Genomic DNA, 21,982 nt, shown 5'->3' with positions numbered 1-21,982 from the left:
AGTGACTTGGAAGAAAGGTAAAGCCAGTCAAGAAGAGTTTATCTAGAAAGCCATGATGTGGAGGAGCTAGTGTTGGACTGGAGTGGACAAAGTTAAAAAATCACACAACAGGCGGTGAGGCAACTTCAAAGTGGAAAGGCGCCTGGCCCTGATGACTTGCCCAGTCAGTTTTATAAAGAATTTGCAAACATACTGTCAGGACCAATGCTAGATATGTATAACTATTCATATAGTCGGATTTGCCTCCCACCATCCTGGAGAGGCTAATATCTCTCTTATCCTCAAGAAAGGGAAAACCCTGGCAGACTGTGCTTCTTACAGACCCATCTTGCTTTTAAACTCTGATTTTAAAATTATATTGGAGACCCTGGCATTCAGTTTGGAAAGGGTGTTGCCCTCTATTATTAAGGAGAATCAGACAGGCTTTATAAAGGGTCGCAGATCTAATAATGTTAGGAGACTGCTTAACATGATTGAAGTGTGCCAGCTAGGATCAGTTCAAAGATTGGTGGTTTCCTTGAACGCGGAAAAGCATTTAACCGGGTGGAATGGCCATGTCTTTTTTAATACCCTGAAGCGTTTGGTCTGGGTGAAGTGTTTACTAGATGGGTAAGGGTCCTTTACAGTGATCCTCTGGCAGTGGTTCTCACTAATGGTATAAGGTCTGATCATTTTAATATCGGTAGGGGTTGACGGCAAGGCTGTCTCCTCTCACCTCTGTTTTTCACATTGGTGATTGAGTCACTGGCAGAGGCCATTCGTGGGGACCCTAATACAGGTGCCCCAAAGGTAGCATCGAAGGTACATAAGATCACATTATATTTGGGTGATGTTCTCATTTTCCTTTTGAACCCAGTAATTTCGGCGCCCCAGTTGATATAATGTATTACTTCATTTGGCTTTTTCTCAGGTTACAAGATCAATTTTTCAAAATTGGAGGCTATGCCTATGGGGGTCTCAGGGGAATACCAGACGTTGAAGGTGGGTTCTCCTTTAAGTGGGCACAGGGAGGCTTTCTTTAGTTAGGCACTCTGTTACCTCTAGTTTTGTTCAGTTACTCAAGGCTAATTTTGTTCATTTGTTTGACAAGATTAAACAAGACCTTCAAAGATGGGGGACTCTTCCAATATCATGGCTAGGTTGAGTTGCTTTTATTAAAATGAATGTTTTTCCTTGCTTATTACATTCTCTGCAGATACTTTTTCCTAGACAAACATTTCAGAAATTAAATGTTTGGTTTAGTTCCTTTATTTGGCATCATAAGCAACCTCTTATCAAACTTATGAAATTGTAAATGCCCCAGGGGTTGGGAGGAGTGGATCTCCCAGATGTCAGAAGTTATCAATTGAGCTTCCTTTTATTTTTTGTGAGTGATTAGGCTTGTGAGGACTTGGCATCAATATGTTTGACTGCTGAGGCCTCCCAGGCAAAGTGTCTTCTTATTAACCTGTTGTTTCTGTACAAAATTAGGATAGTTGTGGAACATTGCCGCAATCCAATAGTTATTAATACTGTCAGAGCGTGGAGGGCAAGAGACAGATGAAGTGTAATATGTCTAAAACATCTTTCCATACTCCCATAGTTGGAATGCCAGGTTTCTGGCCAGGGACAATGGATCCTGGATTTAAGCCCTGGGCAGACAGGGGAGTCTCTTGTTTGGATGACCTGGTTGAAGATGAAACGCAAATGTCATTTGATCAAATAATTCATATGTGTCATTTGATCAAATAACTTATCAAGCAGAGACCTCTTCAGTTTTTTTCAGATCAGAGATTGTATCCGAAAAGAGACTATACTCCTGACTGAGTGTAACAGATCTGATATGGAAAAGAGCTACTTCAGGTTAAAAGCACTCTTTCAGTGAGTACTCTCTATCGTTTGTTGCGGGGATGTACCTCGGGTGACATCGAGCAATTGCAGGAGGTCTGGGAGAGAGGGTTAGGAGTGGAGATCACTCCGGACACTTGGGAGGACATTTGAGAGAGTGCGAGGACAATTTCAATATGTAATTGGACCCATGCTATGCAGTTAAATATTCTTCATGGGGCACAGCTGGCCCCAGAGCGTCTTGCAAAATTTATGCAGGGTGTGTCTTCAATGTGCCCCAAATGTAAAATAAATACAGGTACCCTCACTCATTGTTTGTGGTCCTGCCACAAGCTCCGTATGTATTGGAGCTTGTGGCAGGAGTAATAGAGGGGGTCTTGGGGACCAAAGTCGAGGTGGAACCAGTTTCTTTTCTCCTGGGTTTGCCGATTTTATCTCCCTTAGATGTACAGCTTTTTAGCATCTTCGCTTTTTGTGCGAGGAAGAACATTCTGATGTGCTGGGTGTCTGAGAACCCCCTGGGTCTGTCGGAGGGGGGAGCATAAGCTAATTATGGAACACATTTCTTTGGACTTTCTTACAAATATGTTGCACCAGAAAATAGATAATTTTTATTAGGTTTGGCAGCCCTTTTTGAATTATTTGGAAGCAGATATGTCTGCCATTTTAATTACGGCTTTTGTCTAGCCATGCTAGTTCAGTTTAATAAGCCTAATGTCCTGACAGGAAGAATTTCGAGCAAAAGTGGGCTTACTCATTGATGCTCTTGAAGGTTGAGAGCTGAGGTCTTGTTATGCTGAGCTGCATTATTTACTTATTTATTGATATGTAATGCGTGTAGTTGAGAGTACTTTTGTTGTTTTTGTTGTTATAATGTTATATTTTCATATTTTTGTAATTTTGTAAAGAAATTTTTTTTCAATAAAAGATATTTTTTAAAAAAATCACACAACACCAGATTTCCAACAGGTTTATTTGAAAGCACTAGCTGCTCCTTCATCAGGTAGCTGTGGGACAGGATTACAAGACACAGAATTTATAGCAAATATGTCATGCAACTGAAATGACATATTGAACAAACCTAGATTATGTTAAGTACTTCATCATTTAGCATGGGTTGCAGGTTTCAGTTCATTAAAACTTACACCCCAGAACTTCTTTTATGTCACATTCTTGAGATAACTTAAAGTTTTTTAAAAAAGGTGACATCTCAGCTCAGACAATGCATTAAAGGTGTAAGTTTAGAGTCTGTCTCCATCCCAACCTTGAGTCAGACTGGTTCTCTTTCCGAATTAGGAAGTTATAACACATTACACGGATTGACTGCCTGTAGGTTGTGCGCTTTTTGAACAAAATAGAATGTTTCTGCAAATATAATTCTGCAAATGCAAATTCACCCCATAGATTTATAGATGTGTGTGTGTGCGTGCATGACCTCACACCATTAGTTCATTGTCTGAGCTGAGATGTCACCTTTTCTTTAAAACCATAACAGCAATCTAGGTTTGTTCAATATACCATTTCAGTAGCATGACACTGTGATGTTTTGCTATAAATCCTGTTTTTTATGATCCTGTCCCACAGCTACCTGATGAAGGAGCTGCAGTCAAAAAGCTAGTGCTTCCCAATAAAGCTGTTGGACTATAACCTGGTGTTGTGTGATTTTTAACTTTATCTAAGTAGAGACTATGCGGAATCTTGGGCTGTTCCTGGGAGGAGGAATTAACATGGGCAGGAAAACTTAATTGAATGAGGCGCCAAAGTACAGTTTCAAGAAGCAGGACAAAGTTTGCAATTAGGATCTTTGAAATTTAGCTGGCATGGGAAGAAAAGCTGACTGACTGGGCAAGGGTAGAGGGCCAGAATGTATAGCTGCAGGTACCCAAGCAGATCCAAGTAATGGTCCTGGCTTGCAGGGAATGAATGTCTATTTGAATACCCTTTAAATATGGCACAAAGGTCTGTGATGCCAGAAGGTAACAGCTGGAGCAAATACTGTACAATCTGTAAATGTGCTCCTCTTGCATGCATAAAAAGCAGACCCAACCCTGTGAGGAAATGTAACTCACTTCCATGACCACTTTGTAGCTCTAGAGCAAAGGATTCTGCTCTCTAAGACTATAGTACTGTATGAATATAAGAGTAAAGGAAAGCATCCATTGTTGTAAGTACAAACAAAAAAATCATTGAATTGGCATACAAATATTACTACGGATGCAGCATTTGAAGGAGTCGAAATGAAATTGTATAATTATACAAAATACATTATAAATGCTACAGCAGGAGAGGCAATGTACTCCTGGTAAGAATTGTCCTCTTACAATTTAATGCTGTTACACAAAGTGCAACAGATACAACCTGGTAAATCAAAATATCGATACCTATGACAGGATAAAATTCACTGCATGCGAGAAATTAATATTTCAGTTTTTTGGGAGTTGGAAATTATTAAAATTGTAAACATTATTACCTATTGTTATATGCAGTAATGGAGTTGTGGATATCTGGAATGCTATTTGAGTTCAGAAGTAGGGATGTCTTGCTGCTGTTATACAGGCCCTTTGTAAGATCACACCTGGAATATTGCATGCAGTTTTGGTCTCCCTACCTAAGAATACTTGCTATAGAGGGAGTGCAGCAGAGGTTCATGAGGCTCATACCAGAGATGGCAGGATTGACCTACGAAAATAAATTGATTTAACTGACCCTGTATTCACTAGATTTTAAAAGAATGAGAAGGAATCTGATTAAACCATAAAATTCTAAAGGGGCCAGCTGGATTAGATGCAATGAGGATGTTCTTCCTGATGGTGCATTATTGAACCAAAGGATAGTCTCGGGATATCGGGTAGGCCATTTTGGATGAGAAGAAGAAAACTTTCTTCATTCAAAGGGTAGTGGACCTGTGGAATCCTATACCACAGAAGGCTGTGGAGGCCAAGTCACAATATACTCAAGGAGATAAATATAGTTTTAGATATTAAGAACATCAAGGGGTATGTGAAGAATCGGAAATATGGCATTGAGTTGGAGGATCAGCCAAGATCATATTGAATGGTGGAGCAGACTTAGAGTGACAAATAGCTTACTGCTGGTCCTACTTTTTATGTCGCTATGTTTTTTCCCCAAAAAATCTGTCAAAGATAGTCAACTGGAAAATTCTGAACTGAGAGTGATAGATATTTGTTACATAAGAGTCCTAAAGGGTATGAAACAAATGTGGATGAAGATTCAGATCAGCCACTAATGACTGAATGACAGGGCAGGTTTGAAGGGCTGAGTGGACGGCTCCTGCTCCGATGTAATAAAGTGTTCAAACTCATTCAGTGTACACAACCAAATGCAATTTTCAACTCACTAGTAAGTTGCTTGTTACATGCAAAGGCTCAGTGCTGTGAAAAAAATAAACTGTCACAGGTACCCAAAGGACAGTAGCAAGTAGGTGTCTGTTGTTGTAGGTGTCTGGAAGACCTTTATGTCATAAAAATGATAGTGGTGAGGTTGCCTTACATGAGGAATAAGTGGCAGATTTTTGACTGTCTTAGAGGGAATTCATAGCCAGTTGATCCACTTCAATCACTGCCTATCTGTTGATGTTCAGCCTTGGCATGCACTGCTGCTTTGAATTACATGTGTAGCTAGTGATTTAGTAATAGACCTGCTGCTGAAGGGAGCAACTTCCGTAAGTTATAGAGCTCCTTGAATACTGCACTACTTCCCTTTCTCATTCTTCTCCACCGTAATACTCTTACCAATGGCTGAATATAACCCCATCACAAAATAGAAACAGAAAACTATTTTCAATATTTACTTATCCGAACAACACGGATGGGGAGCATTTTGTTCGGATGATCAAACGTTCGGATAATTGAATGCTGGATAACACAGTTTAGCCAAGTATTGGGACCGTGCGGTCTTGTCCGGATAATCCGAAATTCAGATAATCGAATGCCGGATGATCGAGGTTCCTCTGTAAATCTAGTTCATACATGGGCATTTTAAAACTAATCACACAGCTGTGGAATGTTACAGAAACTCATTTATGACCTTACTACAATCCTTAAGTTTTCTTTTGCTTTTCATTACCCTTTTCAAGTACAGCAAAAAATATGAATAAATTGCCCTTCAGCATTCTATGTTAAAGTTTTCCTCACTAATGATCACTTCTTGTTAAATTTGGCAGGAAAAAGCCCTGGTTCTATCATAGACTGCCACGTACAAACACTGAAATCAATAAAGATAAAATCAAAGTGTGTGCAGTCGGCATCTGAGTGCTCCTGCAAGTCAAAATCTTGGATCAAGAAAAATATATCCAAGATCTTTAAAATATGGCATGATGATCATGGTTCCTTAATACATCTATTACCTCTGTGTAACATTATTGCTTTCACATTTGATCCTTATCATGTAGACCCACAATAGTCTGTATAACGATTCAAGTGCAACACGAGCCATTTTAGGATCCTTATTCTGCAAGGAAAAAAGACAAATTCATGAAGTTGCGTAACAATATGTTTGTTGTTACCAAAAAATGCCCAGTTTGAAATCATGATTTTTGTCGTGTATGGTTGAGTACTTCATCAGATATATAACTTATCCATGAATAAGAAGACCATCAACAATAGATACATAGGAACATTACCAAGTGCAAGCTCCCCTCCCAGCCACACATCATCTTCTCTTGGAACTAAACAGCTGTTCCCTCACTGTCACTAAACCAAAATCCTGGAATTCCTCATCATCTGCGTGATTACAGTAGAAGTCTCTACACCAATCCACTTCAGCAGTTCAAGACGACAGCTTACCACCACATTCTCCAGGGGAATTAGGAATGGGCAATAAATGCTAGCCCAATTAGCAACACCCACATCTCAAGCAATAGGTTGCCATGCATTAAAAATTGTAAACACAAAGGTTAATTGTATAAGTGCTTTTTTGACACATGTATGTGCTTTTTTTCTTCTTGGTTACTGCTAATTGGTTAACTGGCACAATAATATGTAAAATGGGTTAAAATTCTGGACTTCAGCATTGTATAGATTGGAAACTGACATCCTGCTAAACTCAAACAAATCAGACTAACTGGTCAATGTCTGCGGAAGAATCTAAGTTGACTAATGACAAGCAGCTCCAATTAGACCTTGCATGAAGAAGAGCATGCAGCTTATGTAGCATAGAAATCGGTTTGATCAATTACAACTTTGTCACAGCAGTGAATCTGCACAGCTACTGCCGTTGCTGTTGAATTCATGTATCGCTGGACATTGGAGTGCATCTGGGAGAATTAACAAACAGTGAAATTCACAACTTATCTTGGAGGAACCTGTTTGGGAGTGGTCACAGCACAGAAATAGATAAGTAAATAGTTTTAGGTTACTGTACGTCTGCAGTAGTGAGTAGAGTGGGTTCTTTCTTGATTATACATTTTATTGAGACATGTCTCTTGATTAAACTTAAAAATATAAGCCATAAGTATTAAGTTAGCCTGGAGCAGTTTTTGTAGAGGAATAAGACAGTGCTATTTTCTGGGTCTGCAGATTGGAAGAAGCAAATATAGCCCTTAGCAGAGTGATATGCTCTTCTTGTTGGATGTGAAGTTGAGGGAGAGTTTATGTGTTACTGAGGATTATATCTGCAATAAATGCCATTAGTTGCAAATCCTATCAGATCGAATGGATCAGTTAGAGGCAATGAGGAATTTCCAAGAGCAAGGGAGTGTGGTGGAAGACAATTATAGGCAGGGAGAAAAGTCACAGATACAGTCACATAGATGGGTTAACTCCAGGAACAGTAAGAGAGGTAGGCAGGTAGTGCATGACTCTTCTGTAGCTCTCCCCACTTCAAACAAATATGCTGTTTTGGAAAATGTAGGGGGTGATGGATTCTCTGGGGAATGCAGCACAAATAGCCAAGTTTCTGGCATTGAGACTGGCTCAAACGCAATGAAGGGTACGTTGGCTTCCGAGAGATCGATTGTATTAGGGGACTTGCTGGTCCAAGGCATAGACAGACGTTTCTGTGGCTAGCAGCGAAAAATCAGAATTATGTGTTGCCTCCCTGGTGCCAGGATCAAGGATGTCTCAGAGAGGGTGCAGAATGTTCTCAACGGGGAGAGGGCCAAACAGGAGGTCATTGTACATACTGGAACCATTGACATAGGTAGGGAAAAGGATGAGATTCTTAAGGAAGAATGTAGAGAGAGTTAGGCAGAAAATTAAAAAGGAGGTCCTTGAGAGTAGTAATATCTGGATTATTCCTGGTGCTACATGTTAGTGAGGGTAGGAAGAGGAGTATAGAGCAGATGAATGCAAGGCTGAGGAGCTGGTGTATGGGAGAAGGATTCACATTTTTGAATCATTGGAATCTCTTCTGGAGTAGAAGTGACCTGTACAAGAAGGATGGATTGCACCTAAATTGGAAGGGGACGAATATACTGGCAGGGAGATTTGCTAGAGCTGCTCGGGAGGATTTAAACTAGTAAGGTGGGGGGGGGGGGGGGAGAACCCAGGGAGATAGTGAGGAAAGATATCAATCTGAGACTGGTACAGTTAAGACAAGAAGCAAGTCAAACAGTCAGGGCAGGCAGGATCAAAGCAGAGAAGGGGGTAGGACTAATAAATTAAACTGCATTTATTTCAATGTAAGAGGCCTAACAGGGAAGGCACATGAACTCAGCGCATGGTTAGGAACATGGGACTGGGATATCATAGCAATTACAGAAACATGGCTCAGAAATGGGCAGGACTGGCAGCTTAATGGTCCAGGATACAAATGCTACAAGAAGGACAGAAAGGGAGGCAAGAGAGGAGGGGGAGTGGCGTTTTTGATAAGTACTTCATTACAGCTGTGCTGAGAGAGGATATTCCCAGAAATACATCCAGGGAAGTTATTTGGGTGAAACTGAAAAATAAGAAAGGGATTATCACCTTATTGGGATTGTATTATTGACCCTCGAATAGTCTGTGGGAAATTGTGAAACAAATTTGTAAGGACATCTTGGTTATCTGTAAGAAACATAGACTGGGACTGCCATAGACTGGGATGTAGAGGAATTTGTTAAGTGTGTACAAGTCAATTTTCTGACTCAGGACGTGGATGTACCTACTAGAGAAGATGCAAAACCTGACCTATTCTTGGGAAATAAGGCTGGGCAAGTGACTGAGGTGTCAGTGGGGGAGCACTTTGGGGCCAGCGACCATAATTCTATTAGATTTAAAATAGTGATGGAAAAGGATAGACCAGATCTAAAAGTTGAAGTTCTAAATTGGAGAAAGGCCAATTTTGATGGTGTTAGGCATGAACTTTCAAAAGCTGATTGGGCGCAGATGTTCGCAGGTAAAGGGACAGCTGGAAAATAAGAAGCCTTCAGAAATGAGATAACGAGAGTCCAGAGAAAGTATATTCCTGTTAGGGTGAAGGAAAAGGCTGGTAGGTATAGGGAATGCTGGATAACTCAATACATTGAGGGTTTGATTAAGAAAAAGGAGGAAGCATATGTCAGGTATAGACAGGATAGAGCGAATGAATCCTTAGAAAAAAAATAAAGGCAGGAGAAGTATAATTGAGAGGGAAATCAGGAGGGCAAAAAGGGAACATCAGATAGTTTTGGCAAATAGCATTAAGGAGAATCCAAAGGGTTTTACAAATACATTAAGGACAAAAGGGTAACTAGAGAGAGAATAGGGCCCCTTAAAGATCAGCAAGGCAGCCTTTGTGTGGAGCCGCAGAAAATGGGGGAGATACTAAATGAGTATTTTCCATTAGTATTTACTGTGGAAAAGGACATGGAAGATGTATAATATAGGGAAATAGAACATAGAACATAGAACAATACAGCACAGAACAGGCCCTTCGGCCCACGATGTTGTGCCGAATATTTGTCCTACCTTAAGCACCCATCCATGTACCTATCCAATTGCCGCTTAAAGGTCACCAATGATTCTGACTCTGCCACTCCCACAGGCAGCGCATTCCACGCCCCCACCACTCTCTGGGTAAAGAACCTGACATCCCCCCTATACCTTCCACCCTTCACCTTAAATTTATGTCCCCTTGTAACACTCTGTTGTACCCGGGGAAAAAGTTTCTGACTGTCTACTCTATCTATTCCTCTGATTATCTTATAAACTTCTATCAAGTCACCCCTCATCCTTCGCCGTTCCAATGAGAAAAGGCCTATCCTCGTACGACCTATTCTCCATTCCAGGCAACATCCTGGTAAATCTTCTCTGCACCCTCTCCAAAGCTTCCACATATTTTCTAAAGTGAGGCGACCAGAACTGCACACAGTACTCCAAATGTGGCCTAACCAAGGTCCTGTACAGCTGCAAAATCACTTCGCAACTCTTGAATTCAATCCCTCTGCTAATGAACGCTAATACACCATAGGCCTTCTTACAAGCTCTATCCACCTAAGTGGCAACTTTCAAAGATCTATGAACATAGACCCCAAGATCCCTCTGCTCCCCCACCTTACTAAGAACCCTGTATTCCGCATTCTTATTTGTCCTTCCAAAATGGACAACCTCACACTTGACAGGGTTGAACTCCCATCTGCCACTCCTCAGCCCAGCTCTGCATCACATCTAAGTCCCTTTGCAGCCGACAACAGCCCTCCTCACTATCCACAACTCCACCAATCTTCGTATCATCTGCAAATTTACTGACCCACCCTTCGACTCCCTCTTCCAAGTCATTAATAAAAATTACAAACAGCAGAGGACCCAGAACTGATCCCTGCAGAACTCCACTTGGTAACTGGGCTCCAGGCTGAATATTTACCATCAATAGATGGTGACATCTTGCAAAATGTCCATATTACAGAGTAGGAAGTGCTCGATGTCTTGAAATGCATAAGTGGATAAATCCCCAGGACCTGATCAGATGTACCTAGATCTCTATGGGAAGCTAGGGAAGTGATTGCTGGGCCTCTTGCTGAGATATTTGGATCATTGATCGTCACAGATGAGATGCCGGAAGACTGGAGATTGGCTAACATGGTGCCACTATTAAAGGTGGTAAGGTCAAGCCAGGGAACTATAGACCGGTGAGCCTGATGTCATAGCGGGCAAGTTGTTGGAGGGAATCCTGAGGGACAGGATGTACATGTATTTGGAAAGGCAAGGACCGATTAGGGGTGGTCAACATGGCTCTGTGCATGGGAAATCATGTCTCACAAACTTGAGTGAGTTTTCTGAAGAAATAACAAAGAGGATTGATGAGGGCAGAGCAGTAGACGTGATCTGTATGGACTTCAGTAAGGCGTTCAACAAGGTTCCCTCAGGGTTAGCAAGGTTAGTTCTCATGGAATACAGGGAAGCTAGCTATTTGGATACAGAACTGCCTCGAAGGTAGAAAACAGAGGGTGGCGGTGTTTTTCAGACAGGAGGCCTATGAACAGTGGAGTGCCACAAGGATCGGTGCTGGGTCCACTGCTTTTCATAATTTACATAAATGATTTGGATGTGAGCTTAAGAGGTATAGTTAGTAGGTTTGCAGATGACACCAAAATTGGCGGTGTAGTGGGCAGCAAAGAAGGTTACCTCAGATTACAACAGGATCTTGATCAAATGGGCCAATGGGCTGAGGAGTGGCAGATGGAGTTTAATTCAGAGAAATGCGAGGTGCTGCATTTTGGGAAAGCAAATCTTAGCAGGACTCATAAACATAATGGTAAGGTCCTAGGGAGTGTTGTTGTACAAAGAGACCTTGGAGTGCAGGTTCATAGCTGAAAGTAGAGTCACAGGTAGATAAGATAGTGAGGAAGGCATTTGGTATGCTTTCCTTTATTGGTCAGAGTATTGAATACGCGAGTTGGGAGGTCATGTTGCAGCTGTACAGGACATTGGTTAGGCCACTATTAGAACATTGCATGCAATTCTAGTCTCCTTCCTATCGTAAAGATGTTGTGAAACTTGAAAGGGTTCAGAAAAGATTTACAAGGATGTTGTCAGGGTTGGAGGATCTGAGCTATAGGGAGAAGATTAATAAGCACAGGCTATTTTCCCTGAAGCATCGGAGGCTGAGGAGTAACCTTATAGAGGTTTATAAAATCATGATGGGCATGGATAGGGTTAATAGACAAGGTCTTTTCCCTGGGATGGGGGAGGCCAGAACTACAGGGCATGGGTTTAGGGTAAGAGGGGAAAGATATATAAAAAAAAAAGACCTGAGGGACAACTTTTTTATGCAAAGAGTGGTGCGTGTGTGGAATGGGCTGCCAGAGGAAGTGGTGGAGGCTGGTATAATTGCAACATTTAAAAGGCATCTGGATGTGTATATGAATAGGAAGGGCTTGTAAGGATATGGGCCGGGCGCTGGCAGGTGAGACTAAATTGGGTTGGGATGTCTGTTCGACATGGACAAGTTGGACCGAAGGGTTTGTTTCCGTGCTGTACATCTCTATGACTCTATCATTCTATGACAGGATACTTAACAAGAGAGTTTATCTCAGTGGGTTCTGATCTGTGTTTTATAAAACAAAGATAAGAAGGAATAAGAGATATCAGGACCTGAGTGCTGAAGTCGACAGACATTAATTAGATGAGCTGATAGGTGACAAGTTAATGAGTTTTACATCATTTTCCTTGAAATTAAAGTACAACTAGGGAGGCAGAAGCACTGTATTAAACTGTATCAAGTTTAGTTAATGAAACTAACTAAAATAACTACAATCAATCATTGAGCAAAATTTCAAAACGTGAAAGCCTAATCAGTTAAATAAAACGAAATAGAGATAACAGGGCTGGTGATGAGCTCTAGCTGTTGCACATGGGATCTGGTGAACACCACTGTATCCACAGCAACTACATTTGCAATAAGTGCTGCAGCTTGAGGGTCTTTGGCGCTAAGTTAATAAGCTGAATTCAAATTTTTGACACTGTGATGCACCAAGGAGGAAGTAAGTTAGCTGTGCATAACACAGATATAAGGATTCAGAATGTAACACAGGAAGAGCACCAACCTTTGCATTTGTATAACAGATTTAAGGTTCCTACAGTCCTTGTAAATGAGTATAGGGACAGGAAAGATGAGCAACAGATTACAGCAGCATAATAGAGAAATCCATTTAATTTGGGAGAGAAAAAATTAATACAGAAAATGAGAATGAGTCCTGAAGACAAAATTGCTTGTTCAGTGTCAGGGTTCAGGACATTTCCATAGATTGGGGAAAAACTTGGAATGGGAGAAGGGTCTAGTTGTTATGGTCCACATTCTACTAACTTCATAGATAGGTCTAAGAAAGAGGTTTAGCCATGGGAGTACAAACAACTAGGTGGAGTAAATCAAAAAACAGGGCAATGATAACAAGAATCTCTGACTAGGGAAATAAGATGATTTCTGCATAGGGCAAAGATTAAATTAATTCAGTATATTGAATTTCTGCCTCAAAAGATTGATGTGAAAGAAATGGATTTCAACTTACGAGGCATTGGTACCAGTAATTGGGGAAAAGGAAGCTGCACCATTGAGGATCAGTTTTAAGTGAACTATGCTGGGATCAATTATGGGAAGGTGTCAGGTGAGTGGAAATTTTAAAAAATGAAAAGGAAAGGACAAGACAATAGTGCAGGGTAATGAAACGAAAAATGAGAACCAGAGTGTGACAGGAAAACACACATTCTGAAAACACAAAAGTGCAATACAAATAGGGTCAGCAAAGGACAAAATGGTAAAAAAAACATAAGCTCTGTATCAAAATGCACAGAGCATTCATAAACAACATAAATAAACTAATGGAGCAAATAAAAATAAAGAAATACCTTGGCCGTTGCAGGAAGGTGGCTAATAAGCTGACAGAGACTGAAAACTGAAGAAGAGTGTTTGATAATTTGGAAGGATATGAAAGAAAGGAAAAAAGAAATTAGCTTTGACCTGTCAACAAAGATGAGGCTAATATAATGGTGTGAAATGAACTTGGCCCAGGAGATCAAGATTTAGAATTAATTTGGTGAAATAAAGGAAAGAACACAGTTTGGGTGGAAGTAGTTTATTGTCCCCTAAAGACAGCAAGACTTAAGTTCAACATGTAAATCAAGAAATAATGGGGAGCATAATAAAAAGGTACTGCAGTAATTGTTTTTTTAACCTTCATACATTTGGACAAAACAATCTGGTAATGGTAGCCTTCAGGATGAGTTCAGAGAACCAAGCCAAGGGTCAGGCTGTTTTTGACCCTGATGATGTATATTAAGACAGGATTAATGAATGATCTGACAGGATCAAGAGTGATTATAACATGACTGAATTTCACATTCCGTTTGCAGATAAGGAACTTGTATCGGAAACTCATGGCTTGAACTTAAACAACTGAAGTAAGACAACAGAGTGAACTAGGAAAATAGGTTAAAAGCTAAGATGACAGAGAGTGACAGCTTTAAAGAAGGCATTTCATAACACTCAACAAAAATATATTTCGGGGGAAGAGATTCTATAAGAGGGATGAAACATCTGTTAGTAAGTTAGTAAAGTTATCAAATTGAAATAAAAGACTACAATGCTGCAAAATAGACCAATAGAATTTCCCCAAAATTTCCCAAGCATCACTGAAAAAAAGGAGAAATAAAGGTTTACAATGCTGCAAAATAGACCAATAGAATTTCCCCAAAATTTCCCAAGCATCACTGAAAAAAGGAGAAATCAGAATGTGACAATAAATTGGCAAGAAATACAAAAACAGACAAGAAGAAAGTCTACAAGTACATGAAAGATAGCTAAAGTAAACTTGTCTCTTAAAAGACAAGGATGGCAAATTCATAATGGGATGCAGTAAAATAGTAGAGCCTTTAAACAAGTATTATACCTGTCTTCACAACAGAAAATATAACATGCATTCTAGAACAGTAGAAAATCAAGAGAAAAAAAAGCAAAGGAAGAATTTAAAATAATTACAACCATTAAATAAGCTATGCAAAAAAAAGGACTGAAGGCTGTCAAGTTCACTGGACCTGATGGCCTACATCCTAAGGTTTTAAAATAAATTAGGATTAATAAGAAAGTAATAGCAGTACCTTTAGAAAATCATTATACAATTTAGTTAATTAACATTGTTGTATGAAAAGAAATTGTATTTAATATTTGAAAATATAAAAACAGGATGGATAAAGGGAAATTGGTGGACATATGTACTTAGGTTTCCATTAGATAAGATAAAGTTACTGCAAAAGGTAAGAGTTCATGGTGATGTGGGTAATGTATCAGAACCATCAGAAACAAATAGGTCACGGCAAATTGTGAAATACCACAGGAAATTAATAGTGAGGCCTCAGTTATTTACAAACTATATTAATGACATGAATGAAGAGGGAGTGTATTGTAGCTGAATTTACTCATTGTGCAAAACTAGGTAGAAAAGCAAATTAAGAGAAGGACATGAAGAGTCCTTTAAGAGATATAGACTGGTCAAGTAAGTAAGACAAATATGGCAGATAATAGAGTATAAAGAAAGAAAATGGGAGGTTATTCATCTTCATGGAAGAATAGAAAAGCAGAATATTACCTAAATGGAAAAACTGCAGAAAGCTGCCATACAGAGGGATCCCTACACATTAATTCAAAAAAGCATACGTGAAGCTGCTACAAGCAATTAAGGAAACAAATGGAAATTTGGCCTTTATTGTAAGGAGGATGGAATATAAAAGTAAGGACATCTTCATATAATTGAACAGTACGTTGTTCAACCTACAGTTGTACACTGATTTCTAGTTGATATTCAATGAGAAAGCATAAATATGAACCACATTTTTCTGCATTCTGTAATAGTATACAAAATCAGTTCACGTGGCTAAAACCATGACTCTATAATCACACTTACGGACAATGCACTAAACTGATTACAGGTTGTTCTACTATAACGTGACAGTTGTGTCCCACTGCTACCCTGTGCTATAGAAAATCACACTATGGAAAACCACTGTCGAAAATTGCACTGTACAAGATCACTATACCCATTCGGTAGAAAGTTTGCATTATCCACAATTCGTCAATCATGTTATAGCCAATTTGTGTTAACAGAATGTGTTATATCAGAACGATCTGTACTTCAAACTGCACCACTATAGAATTACATGGATCAGAACATTTAATGCAGGTGATTGCCATGTTCCCCAAGTGAGGGGACAGGGCAATCCTGAAGAAGGATTACACCCGAAACACCGACTTCTGCACCTCCTGATGCTGCCTGGCTTGCTGTGTTCTTTCAGCCTCCTGCCTGTCTACTTTGGATTCCAGCATATGCAGTTTTTTTGTATCTACCCTAATTAGTGAGTCAGGAGCAACCCCACCTCCACTGGGTCATGAAGCCATGGCCAGAGTTTATTGTTGTTAGGTTACTGATTTCCTAATGTTATGATTTTCATTCCCAGGTAAGAAGGATACCCTGTCCATAACAGTTGCACCACTAGTCATTGCTAGGTCAGGAGTGGTCCCAAACAAGGAACAATGATCAAGGCTGGATCCCAGAGTTAATCTGAGGCAGCTTCGATGAGTTGCACCTAGAGGACACTAATGAGGTGGGTGAGGATCAAAAATTGGGGGTGGAGTTGGGGAGCAATGGAGTTGTCATTATATCATGCCATAATAGAAGAATCCCTTGATTGTACCTCCCCACTAAGACAGCAGACAGTATTTCCAGTTTGGGAATTTTCAAAAAGTCACATGCCAAGTACAAAACAAAATACATCTTGAGAGTAACTGCACAAACCCACAAATAATTGAAAAAACTACTTTACTGACTTTGAGATTGGATAAACAATTGTTCAGGAAGATATGCCATCGAACAAGGAAGAATTGTTTCTGGCTGACACAGAGAAGGCAGGTTACCAAAGGGAATAAAGCCTGTGGAACAAACAGAGGAATATATAAGAAATCATTTGACTATGTAGACAGATAGAGAACCACTTCCATATTTTCAAGAATTATCCACAATGTGATGCCACAAAAGAAATGAGATGAGTAACCACAGTTAATTAGTCTATTTACTAATATTGGTTAAGAGATAGATGTGACCCAGAACTAGCATCACCAGTACTGTCTGGACACACTGGACATTTCACCATATCAGCTTCTGCCTCTGACCACTGACCCAACACTCTTGCCATTAGATACATTCATTTCTACATCCTTTTTACAACAACTGAGTCAAACAGTCTCTCATCCACACCCCTCTATCCCCGATTTCTAATTCTTTTGTAAGTTTTGGATGTCTTCAAAGTAAATGAAAAAGAATATTATTTCTGCACTCATGACTTCGACTTCAGATTCAAAAACACAATTTCCAAATTTGTACGTGACATCAAGTTTGTGTTATGGTCAATACTGAAGAGGACTGCATGAAATTATAGCAGATTATTAATAGACTAGCTGAACAGGCAAGTATTTGAAAAATTAATTTCAACACTGATAAATAAAGAGACAAGTTGAGGACCTTGTGATAGGCAGTCAGCATCATGAGATGAATAGACAAGGGAAGTTAATAAAACTGAAAACTTTGGAAAACCTTAGCATGTTTGGCAGTATCTGCGGAGACAGCAAAACAGTAAGTGATCGGGCTCTTCTTCAGATATGAAAGGGTGAAGACGTGAACAAGGTTCGCCAGCATTTTCTGTTTTCATTCCAGATTTCCACCATCCACAGTGTTTTGCAACATAAGGCATACGATGTATATTTAATATTCTTTAAATTATAGAATGTTCGTCCTGCACAATAAAGGACACAGGTGATGACATGCACAGAAACTGTAGGAATTGCAGCTCCTGGAAATCTGAGTGTTGGATCTTCAGCAGTGAATTGGAGTCAGAATTAATGGGTCATTTTTGGAATGGAAGGTGACGACATGGGATACAGCAGGGTTTGGTGCTTGGAGCCAGTTATTCACAATATATATTAATATTTGGATATCAAATATAAAGTTTCAAAAATTGCTGATGACACAAAACTAGGTGGGGGTGAGAATGGCAAAGAAGCTATAAAGAGGCTTCAGGGTGATTTAGATAAATTGAGTGATGGCCGCTGCAAAATGACGTGGATAAAAGTGAAGTTATTTGCTTATGTGCTGGTTAGGTGAATTGGCCATGCTAAATTGCCCGTAGTGTGAGGGAAGGGGTAAATGTAGGAGAATGGATCTGGGTGGGTTGCTCTTCGGAGGGTCGGTGTGGACTTGTTGGGCCGAAGGGCCTGTTTCCACACTGTAAGTAATCTAAGTAATCTAATCTAATCTAATTAAATGTTAGAGTAATGGTGAGTTTGCAGCAGTATAACATTGAGTATAACATGATGAATAGTGAAGCAGGTTCTGTAGACTGAATTCCTGCTTCTATTTCTTCAACGGACTGAATCTTACTTGTTTTAAAATAAGTATGAGTTGTGTTGAGTTTTTTTTTATAGATATTTTTATTGGAAATTTAACATTTTTACAAATTTACAAAAATAAAAAAAACTCTCAAGTACAAACATTGATATACAATTAAGTCTTAAATAAATAACCAAAATTTAACAAAAGAAAAATACCGAGAAAAACAAAACAAAACTCAACTAACTACTAATCTAACCTACAACTAACCAGAGTGTATAATTAAGTCTCTTACATTATTCAAATAAGAGAAAAAAAACCCAATGGATAACACAGAAATTGGGAAGTGAGATACATGCTCGGAATGTGTTAACATCAAATGTAACAAAACCCGTATTCGTTCGGAATTCCTCTCCCAAGGGGCCCCGGACCAGCCAGGTTCGCAATCTCAATTAAATAAAAGCCTTTGTTAGGATAGCCGAAATATCTGTATTTATATAATTCAAGAAGTGCTGCCATATTTTATGAAATAATTTGGTCTTTCGGTGCACCATATTTGTAAGGAAGTCAAGAGGAATACATTCCATAATTAATCTGTGCCAATTTGAAAGTCCAGGGGCCCTCAGCCACCCAGTTTACCAAAATATCTTTCCTTGCACAGAAAGAGAGAATAGAAAATAATCTCTTCCCGTGCATATCCAGGGAGGGTAAGTTCGAAAAGCCCAAAAGGAGAGATACAGGGTCCACTTTAATTTCCGTTCCTAAAATTTCTGTCAGAGTATCTACGGATCTTATGACAGGTCCATAGGCAATGTACAAGAGTACCCACCTCTATTTTACATTTGGGACACATTGGAGATGGTCCTATCTTAAATTTTGCCAATCGATCCAGTGCTATATGGGCCCTATGAAGTATCTTCAGCTGGATAGCCTGAGTTCTGTTGCAGATGGTGATTCTTCTGGCATTTTCCCAAATGTCATTCCACGTTTCTATAGAGATTTCTAGTCCCAAATCCTGATCCCATGTTTTAAGCAGATTGTCCATATCTCCTGATACTTCATCATGTAGTAAATGATAAATAGTACTGACGGAAGATACCCCCATTGGCCGTAGCACTCTACATTCTCTATCTGATTTATAAAGACTATCTAATAATGTAGTCTTCTTCGAATTTGGAAGTATCGAAAGAGGTCTCCATTAGGTAATCCGAATTTCTGACACAGCTGTTCAAAAGACATCAGGGCCCCTTCTTTAAATAGGTCCCCTAAACATGAGATACCCCTTGATCTCCAGAGTTTAAAAGTGGCATCTGTAACTCCTGGTTGAAATCCCCATGCTCCCACTATTGGAGCATAGGGGGATGTTTTATGTGAGTTGCCCTCATTTTGCCGCATTATATTCCAAGCTTTAATTGTGTTTAGTATTATAGGGTTTTTACAGTGATGCGTAATGATTTTCCTCTTGTCTGAAAATAAAAGGTTAATAAGTGGGCATTTTACGTGAGAAGCCTCGATGTCCAGCCAGATTGATTGCGGGTCAGACAAGACCCAATCAGCTATGTAACTTAATAGGGAACTTAACTGATATTTCCTAAAATCTGGGAAGTCCAATCCTCCCCTTGCCTATGGAAGCTGTAGCTTCTTCAGCTTAATGAGGGGCCGTCTATGATTCCAGATAAAGGAACCTAACCAGCCACATAATTTACATAGTGCCAGCCTTGGCAGCATTACCGGAAGCATTCCCATAGGGTATAGGAGACGGGGCAGGACATTCATTTTAATTAGTGCTATTCTACCCAGCCAGGAAATTGGAAAGTCTCCCCATCGCTGGAGGTACTGCCTTATCCTTTCCAGTAAATGCACAAAGTTAGCCTTGTATAACTGACCAAATACTGGGGCAATAAAAATGCCTAAATATAAGAAACCCTCCAGGGACCACCGAAAGGGAAAGTGTGATCCGTCCACTAAGTGGGGTATCATAGCAAGGCCACCCATTGGCATAGCCTCCGATTTTGAGAAATTAATTTTATAGCCTGAGAATGCACTAAATGTATTAATAACTTGGATTAAGCGAGGCACAGACATCAAAGGATTACTGAGGAATAGAAGAACATCACCTGCATAAAGGGTAATTTTATGTTTACCTGTACCAATTCTCGGGGCCGTTATATTAGGATCAGCCTGTATAGCTTCTGCTATAGGTTCAAATATTAGCCTAAATAACAATGGCGAGAGGGGACATCCCTGACGGCAGCCCCTAATCACACTGAAGCTATCCGAGCCTAATCCACTGGTAACCACAACTGCTTTGGGATCACTATACAATGTTGAGACCCATTTGGTAAACACCTTTCCAACGCCAAATCTTTCCAATGTATAAAACAAATATGACCATTCAACCCTATCGAATGCCTTTTCCGCGTCTAATGAGACTACTACTCCTGGTATCTTTCCCTGATGGCAGGCTTGAATCATATTCAAAACCCTTCTAATATTACTGGATGATCTACTGGATGATCTACGGGCCCTTAATAAACCCCGTCTGATCCTCCTTTATGATATGTGGCAATACCCTTTCTAGTCTCAATGCTAACGTTTTAGAAAGGATTTAAAAATCTACATTTAGCAAGGATATAGATCTGTATAACGCGCAATCTTCTGGGTCCTTTCCTTTTTTAAGGATAAGAGAGATATTTGCCTCTTTCAACGAAGGCGGGAGACAGCCCTGACTGTATGCGTAGTTATACATGTCCATAAGTGGACCAGCCAATATTCCTGTAAATTCTTCATAGAATTCAGCTTGAAAGCCATCTGGGCCAGGTGCCTTACCGCTCTGAAGTTGCCTGATTGCATCAAGTATTTCTTGGACTGTTAGGGGAGCATTTAAGACCAATACCTGTTCCAGAGTTAAGTCCGGAAAGGTCAAATTTTTTAAAAATGATTGCATCCTCCTAGTCCTGTCTTCACAATCTGCGATTTATATAAATCAGAATAAAATTTTCTAAAGATTGCGTTAATCCTTTTATGATCACGAGTCAAAATACCCGTACTTTCCTTGATAGACGTGATAGTTTGAGGGGCTTTTTTCTCTTTGCAAGAAATGCTAAGTATCTACCCGGTTTGTCACCAAATTCATTTGTTTTGCAAATAATATTTCCCTCTTAGCCGTTTGGGTAAGCGTGGTGTTTAGAGGTGTCCTAAGGGCCATAATCCTTTGCAATTTGATAATAGAAGGTCTATCAGCGTATGCTGTTTCAGCTGCTTTTAAGCGAGCTTCGAGCAGACGCTGTTGTTCTCCCTTTAACTTTTTCTGGGTCGCTGAGTATGAGATGATCAAACCTCGCGCGTAAGCTTTGATGGTCTCCCACATCATTGATGGGTTGCCAGCCGTACCTAAATTAATTTCTAAAAAAGTTTTAAATTCTTGAGAGAGGTACTTTACAAATTTACTATCTTTCATCAGGAAGGGGTCCATACGCCAATGCCGAGGGGATGTCCCATTGTTCCTCGCCTTGATTTCCATATATACAGCAGTGTGATCGGAAATTGCTCTGCTACCTATTTTACAGGATGATATGGAATTTAAAAAAATCGAGGGGGCAAAAAACATATCAATTCTGGTATGACATTTATGTGGATTGGAGTAAAAAGAAAAATCTCTGCCCTGTGGATGAAGACATCTCCATACATCTACTAATTCTAATTCTTTGTTCAAATCCACCAATTGTCTAGATCTGGGAGATACTCCTGCAGTACTCTTGGGAATCCTATCTATTTCCGGATCCATAATACAATTAAAGTCTCCCCCTATAATGATATGACGGGCACCGAGAGCCATCAATTTTGAGAAGGCTTCCGTTATAAATT

At 39.8% G+C, this 21,982-nt stretch overlaps 1 protein-coding gene across 7 annotated transcripts in view; it reads right to left on the bottom strand.

Annotated features, from left to right (window-relative positions):
• LOC122551062 (protein furry homolog) overlaps positions 1 to 21,982 on the bottom strand; it is a 350,939-nt gene that overhangs the window by 205,987 nt on the left and 122,970 nt on the right. For all 7 annotated transcript variants that reach the window (XM_087988218.1, XM_087988219.1, XM_087988222.1 and 4 more), the window contains 2 exons: positions 16,561 to 16,662; positions 6,194 to 6,297 (listed from right to left, as the gene is read on the bottom strand). In XM_087988218.1, the coding sequence (XP_087844344.1) occupies positions 6,194 to 6,297; positions 16,561 to 16,662 (206 nt within the window). The remainder of the gene's footprint in view (positions 1 to 6,193; positions 6,298 to 16,560; positions 16,663 to 21,982) is intronic.

Source organism: Chiloscyllium plagiosum, unplaced genomic scaffold (genome assembly GCF_037043375.1).
Source record: "Chiloscyllium plagiosum isolate Xiang-an unplaced genomic scaffold, Cpla_swu_hap1 HiC_scaffold_6, whole genome shotgun sequence".
Taxonomy (NCBI): Eukaryota; Metazoa; Chordata; class Chondrichthyes; order Orectolobiformes; family Hemiscylliidae; genus Chiloscyllium; species Chiloscyllium plagiosum.
The sequence above is the reverse complement of the archived record's forward strand: the minus strand, read 5'-3'. Positions and strand labels throughout refer to the sequence as shown.